The sequence below is a fragment of the Coregonus lavaretus genome (assembly GCF_964263955.1).
Source record: "Coregonus lavaretus genome assembly, contig: HAP1_SCAFFOLD_4794, whole genome shotgun sequence".
NCBI lineage: Eukaryota > Metazoa > Chordata > Actinopteri > Salmoniformes > Salmonidae > Coregonus > Coregonus lavaretus.
In genome coordinates, this window is record NW_028158621.1 from 1 (window position 1) to 6,908 (window position 6,908).

Sequence of the window (6,908 nt, forward strand, 5' to 3'; positions counted from 1 at the left end):
TTTAATATGATTTATCATTTCACGTTTGTCACTGAACATCTTCCTAATAAATAGCTCTTGGTTATTGCTTGATATGTGTCAGATTTATCCCCCAGATCAGAGCAGCAGAATGAGGCATCTTGGAATGAAATGTCTCTGGAGTGTGTGTGTGTGTCTTAGTGTGTGTGTGTGTCTTAGTGTGTGTGTATGTGTATGCGTGTGTGATTGTGTGTGTGTCTTATTGTGTGTGTATGTGTATGTGTGTGTGTGTGTGTGTGCACGCACGTGTGTGTCTTAGTGTGTGTCTTAGTGTGTGTGTGTGTTACAGTGTGGTCTGGTACGAGGTCCCTGATCCTTCCTCTGAGCTGCTATGTAGGAGGGGCTGTCTCTCCCCGAAGGATGAAGTCGACTTCCTCTTCCTGTTCTGGCTCTGCCTCCTGACAAACAGGGCCACGGTCGTCATGGCAATTCCTGCCAGGATGGCCCCGATGAGTCCTGCACCCAGGAGCCACTGCCAGATCAGCTGAGCCTCCTGCATGTAGGGAGTCAAGAACTCCTGGACAAACCTCGTGCCTGAGAGAGAGAGAGAGAGAGAGAGAGAGAGAGAGAGAGAGAGAGAGAACGAGAGGGTGATGTGTTAGGGGCAGGGTAGTTTCGGCCGCCAGACTTCCTTCCCAAGCTGTGTGCAATAGCCTGGGGACGGGGTTAGGGTAACTCTTCTGGGTCCAGTATTTGGCTCGGTATATGTGTGTGTTTCAGGGTAACTGACCTGGGTCAAGCAGGTAGGAGTATTCGTAGCCCAGGACCTTGTTGCCCAGGAAGTAGTCACCGTTGCGGTAAAGAGGCAGGAAGGGAACCATGTAGTAACCATCGTTGTGACCAATCGGGGCGTTGGCTGTTGGGTATCGGGAGCGGGGCGGCGTGTGTCTCCTCAACCACTGCTCATAGATACTGAGATGGGAGGATAGGAAGAGGGGAGGGATAGGACAGGAGGGAGGAGAGGGTGGAGAGGAGAGGAGAGAGGGGAATAGGACAGGAGCAGAGGAGAGGAGGGAGGGGAATAGGACGGGAGCAGAGGAGAGGAGAGGGGAATAGGACGGGAGCAGAGGAGAGAAGAGGGGGGAATTGGACGGGAGCAGAGGAGAGAAGAGGGGGGAATAGGACGGGAGCAGAGGAGAAAAGAGAGGGGAATAGGACGGGAGCAGAGGAGAGGAGAGGGGAATAGGACAGGAGCAGAGGAGAAGAGGGGGGAATAGGACGGGAGCAGAGGAGAGAAGAGAGGGGAATAGGACGGGAGCAGAGGAGAGAAGAGAGGGGAATAGGATGGGAGCAGAGGAGAGAAGAGAGGGGAATAGGACGGGAGCAGAGGAGAGGAGAGAGGGGAATAGGACGGGAGCAGAGGAGAGGAGAGAGGGGAATAGGACGGGAGCAGAGGAGAGAAGAGAGGGGAATAGGACGGGAGCAGAGGAGAAGAGAGAGGGGAATAGGACGGGAGCAGAGGAGAGGAGAGGGGAATAGGACGGGAGCAGAGGAGAGAAGAGAGGGGAATAGGACAGGAGCAGAGGAGAGGAGAGAGGAATAGGACGGGAGCAGAGGAGAGAAGAGAGGGGAATAGGACGGGAGCAGAGGAGAGAAGAGAGGGGAATAGGATGGGAGCAGAGGAGAGAAGAGGGGGGAATAGTACGGGAGCAGAGGAGAGAAGAGGGGGGAATAGGACGGGAGCAGAGGAGAGAAGAGGGGGGAATAGGACGGGAGCAGAGGAGAGAAGAGAGGGGAATAGGATGGGAGCAGAGGAGAGAAGAGGGGGGAATAGGACAGGAGCAGAGGAGAGGAGAGGGGAATAGGACGGGAGCAGAGGAGAGAAGAGAGGGGAATAGGACGGGAGCAGAGGAGAGAAGAGAGGGGAATAGGACAGGAGCAGAGGAGAGAAGAGAGGGGAATAGGACGGGAGCAGAGGAGAGGAGAGAGGGGAATAGGGCGGGAGCAGAGGAGAGGAGAGGGGGGAATAGGACGGGAGCAGAGGAGAGGAGAGAGGGGAATAGGACGGGAGCAGAGGAGAGGAGAGGGGGGAATAGGACGGGAGCAGAGGAGAGGAGAGAGGGGAATAGGACGGGAGCAGAGGAGAGGAGAGAGGGGAATAGGACGGGAGCAGAGGAGAGGAGAGGGGGGAATAGGACGGGAGCAGAGGAGAGGAGAGAGGGGAATAGGACGGGAGCAGAGGAGAGAAGAGGGGGGAATAGGACGGGAGCAGAGGAGAGGAGAGAGGGGAATAGGACGGGAGCAGAGGAGAGAAGAGAGGGGAATAGGATGGGAGCAGAGGAGAGGAGAGGGGAATAGGACGGGAGCAGAGGAGAGGAGAGGGGGGAATAGGACGGGAGCAGAGGAGAGAAGAGGGGGAATAGGACGGGAGCAGAGGAGAGGAGAGGGGAATAGGACGGGAGCAGAGGAGAGGAGAGAGGGGAATAGGACGGGAGCAGAGGAGAGGAGAGAGGGGAATAGGACGGGAGCAGAGGAGAGGAGAGGGGGGAATAGGACAGGAGCAGAGGAGAGGAGAGGGGGGAATAGGACGGGAGCAGAGGAGAGGAGGGGGGAATAGGACGGGAGCAGAGGAGAGGAGAGAGGGGAATAGGACGGGAGCAGAGGAGAGGAGAGGGGAATAGGACGGGAGCAGAGGAGAGAAGAGAGGGGAATAGGACGGGAGCAGAGGAGAGGAGAGAGGGGAATAGGACGGGAGCAGAGGAGAGGAGAGAGGGGAATAGGACGGGAGCAGAGGAGAGGAGAGAGGGGAATAGGACGGGAGCAGAGGAGAGGAGAGGGGAATAGGACGGGAGCAGAGGAGAGAAGAGAGGGGAATAGGACGGGAGCAGAGGAGAGGAGAGGGGAATAGGACGGGAACAGAGGAGAGGAGAGGGTGCAGATAAATATTTGTTTTATTTTACCACAGTTACTTGCTGCTTTTATTATTGTTATTGTTATACTGTGGCAGAGTAGTGTTTTTTTGTATGGCCCTATTAATATCTATCAGTTGATTTATATTCTCCCCTCTCTTGGGGACGTTCTCTCTTAGATGGAAATTGACGAATGGCTTTGGCATTTATGCAGCCACGTCCCAGGATGTGAAAAAGAGACAAAGTTATGGGCAGTCATATCTCTCTCTCTCTCTCTCTCTCTCTCTCTCTCTCTCTCTCTCTCTCTCTCTCTCTCTCTCTCTCTCTCTCTCTCTCTCTCACCTCTCTCTCTCTCTCTCTCTCTCTCTCTCTCTCTCTCTCTCTCTCTCTCTCTCCTCCCTCCCTCCCTCCCCCTCCCCCTCCCCTCCTCCCTCTCCCTCTCCCTCTCCCTCTCCCCCTCCCCCCTTTCTCTTTCTCTCTCTCTCTATCTCTGTATAGTATCTACGTAACCCTCTCTCTCTCTCGTTCTCTAATTATATGGTGAGGTGAACAAATGACTTTAGCCTTTAGAAATGCAATTGATTTAATTTTGTATGCTTATAAATTGGAAGCCAATTTAGCTTTAGTTCGTGTTTGTCAACGTGGGCTTGCTTTAGTTTGGGTTTGTCAACGTGGGCTTGCTTTAGTTTGGGTTTGTCAACGTGGGCTTGCTAATGGGTTTGTGTGTAGACGCAGACACTCATGTTGACGAGGGAGTGTGTGTGTGTGTGCGTGTGTGTGTGTAGTGTGTGTGTGTGTAGTGTGTGTGTGTTGTCACCTGTCTATGAAGGTGTGGTGCAGCAGGAAGATGGGGTCATTGGCTGAGCCCTGTACTGAGCTCATGGATCCATTCATGAAGACGTGGAGGGCGTTGTGCATCGTACTCTGTCCTGTTATAGCCATCCCCGTCTCAGGACTGGCGAAACCTAAACCCACACACACACACACACACACACACACACACACACACACACACACACACACACGTTTACTTGCACAAATAAGCACCACCTTCTCATACACATCACTAAAGGAGAAGATCCCACTGAAAATATAGGGAGTGATGTTTGAACTGTGAGGGTGTGTATAGAAGTCAAAATGGCGGCCTATGTCTGAGTGAGTGTCTACCTACCCTCCAGGGAGTTCCTGAAGCTCATGTTGGCTTGGCGGTCCATGGCTCCTGTCTCGTAAGTCTCTATACCCACCACAAACTCCACGTCGGCCGAGGTGGGCAGACGCCTCACACGGTTAGTGTCGTGGTTACCAGGGTTGCGCAGCAGAGGCCCCTCCCCTGTCCCGGGACACAGTGCTGCTCTGCTGTTGTACTCCTCTGGCTGGGTACAGATCACCTGCACAGGTAGGTACACACACACCGTCATGTTACAATACAGCACAGACATACAGTATACACACCTGCTGTTGTACTCCTCTCTTTCTGGATGCATACTCTCCTGCACAGGTACACACAGGTACACACAGGTACACACAGGTACACACAGGTACACACAGGTACACACAGGTACACACAGGCATGCACACATACACAGACTCGCTCACTCTCTCTCTATTTATATGTCTCTCTCTCTCTCTCTCTCTCTCTCTCTCTCTCTCTCTCTCTCTCTCTCTCTCTCTCTCTCTCTCTCTCTCTCTCTCTCTCTCTCTCTCTCTCTTTCTCTCTCTCTCTCTCTCTCTCTCTCTCTCTCTCTCTCTCTTCTCTCTCTCTCTCTCTGCTCTCTGGTTCTGATAAAATAACCCACATTACCTGTACATCTGCTGTGTTAAATGAACCATGTGTCTGAACAAGACACACAACATTAGCTGTGTCAGAGATCCCCCCTATACACAGACCATACACAGACTATACACAGACTATACACAGACTATACACAGACTATACACAGACTATAAACAGACTATAAACAGACTATACACAGACCATACACAGACTATACACAGACCATTCACAGACTATAAACAGACTATACACAGACCATACACAGACTATAAACAGTCTATACACAGACTATAAACAGACTATACACAGATTATACACGATTTCCCCTGCCATTCCTCTGCTCTGAATTAAGTAGAACTCTCTCAGGCTGGGTCTCAAATCACACAGGAAGGAGGCTTTGGTTGAGAGGTATTATTTGAGATTTGCCCTCAGGCGCTTATCTAGATGAGAGGTTTAGAATGTGACCTCATATTGTAATCTTGGTATTCCCAGGCCGGAGTTTGGCCCTAGTTAGGAGTAGTCATCAGTGTGATCAGGGTGTATCACAGCTCTAGGCTCTTTGGTGCATGATTCAGTGATGTCACATGGTGTACACACACACACACTACTGTTCACATCACTCTACCTGTGTCACATGCATTTGTTTACCTTCCATGAAGAGAATACAGAGGCGGGGCTGATGAGATTTGGGTTAAGCGGGCTCCGCCCACCCATCAGGTTGTCGGTGCACACCGTGCAGTCTGTGGCGTCCCGCCAGTCCCAGTAAGGGATGGTGAAGTTAAAATCCCCCGTTATCTTCCTGATCTCGTGCTCCCAGTGCAGCAGGAACACTCGGTGCCATGGCAGGAACGCCGCCGACTCGTGCGCAAAATCGATGTCCGGCCAAACATTTCCTGGTCCCCCCAGCAGTGCGTCCCTGGACACGTAGTAGTGCATCCACACAAACAGGTCGTACACACTCACGTCAGAAAACATCGGGTTTTCCCCATTTGCACCCATCTCAGCGCGAGTTCCCGTGACAATGACGTAGTCGGCGGCTACGGTGTTCTTGGCCAAGTTCAGGTAGGCGATGAACCGCTGCTGTTCCGCCACCGACAGCGAGAGTATGTTCCTCCTTACGGACTCCCGCTGCTCGGCGCACCCGTTTCCGAAGTAGCCGAACCTGCACTCTCCACAGTCGAAACCCCCATAGTTTCCTGCACACTGGCATGTGCGGTTGTAGAAGGCCAGTGGCCACCGTTCCCGGTCGTCTATCCCAGTGTGTGGGTACTGTGGCCCGTGGGGCTCCTCCGATACCATCACGTCCTGACAGAACCCCCGGCCCGATGTGGCTCCGCATGCCGACCCGTCCCCCTCCCAGACCGGGCAGCACTGCTTGGTCCGCAGCGCCTCTGTGTTGGCGCAGGGCCGGGGAAACTGGCCCACACACGGCCGCAGTAGCAGCAGCTGGAGCAGGCTACCCAACACAACCAGAAGAACCATGACTGGCCAACTACCACACCGAAGAGTTCTCTACACAGCCAGACTAACCAAGCACACGGCGAAGAGGCGACTGCAGCCGGCGATAGTCACACAGCAGGTCCAACCAGGTCACCTGTGATATAAGTCAGTAATGCAGCGTCCGGGGGAAAAGAACAAGTAATGTTAACTCACAATATAACTTCCACTTGCCCACACCCTCTCTCTCCCCTCTCTGCTTCCCTCCCCGTACCGTCACATGCTTGGGATAATATTGTTGAATCCAGCCTCCTTCTGTCTGGAGACCAGCTGACCCCAAACCCTCTTCCCTCAGGCCTAGCCGGCCTGGAATGTGTGCGCATGATCTGTTGTGAGAGAGTGGAGTAGTTCCAACTTCTGAGGAACTTTCACATAATAGCCTCATCTCACAGCGTGGAACAAATGAACTACTGTACCGTAACCTCATGCTAATGTCTGCTGTTTTAGGACATTATCTAAAGAGTGAAACGACATCGGAGAAAATTTTACACCTGTCCCAGTGGCATGCTCAAAACAGGAACAGAGTAGCCTAGTGCAGGATAAATAATGAATACATTATTTTGACATTAATTAATCAATGGTCAAGGCACCTTATAGGCCTTCAGTAGACCATGTTACAGACACAGTGATACAATGGTCCCTCTAAACTGAATGCGTATGCACAGTAGCCAGCTAGCCAGCCAGCCAGCTCCCCTGGGACTGCCACTCAGAAGAAAAATCAGCCCACAGAGAGAAGCACGAGGTTGAACTTCACTCAACTTTCTAGAGCA

The 6,908-nt window shown here is 52.6% G+C and overlaps 1 protein-coding gene across 1 annotated transcript; it reads right to left on the reverse strand.

Moving 5' to 3' along the window:
• Nucleotides 1–6,123, reverse strand: LOC311123754 (tyrosinase-like; the record flags this gene model as incomplete). Its single annotated transcript, XM_084197992.1, has 5 exons — nucleotides 1–552; nucleotides 749–930; nucleotides 3,685–3,832; nucleotides 4,039–4,255; nucleotides 5,290–6,123. The coding sequence occupies 5 exons, from the start codon at nucleotides 6,121–6,123 to the stop codon at nucleotides 302–304; spliced, it is 1,632 nt and encodes a 543-aa protein (XP_084054118.1). The 3' UTR covers nucleotides 1–301.
• Nucleotides 6,124–6,908: the final 785 nt, after the last annotated feature.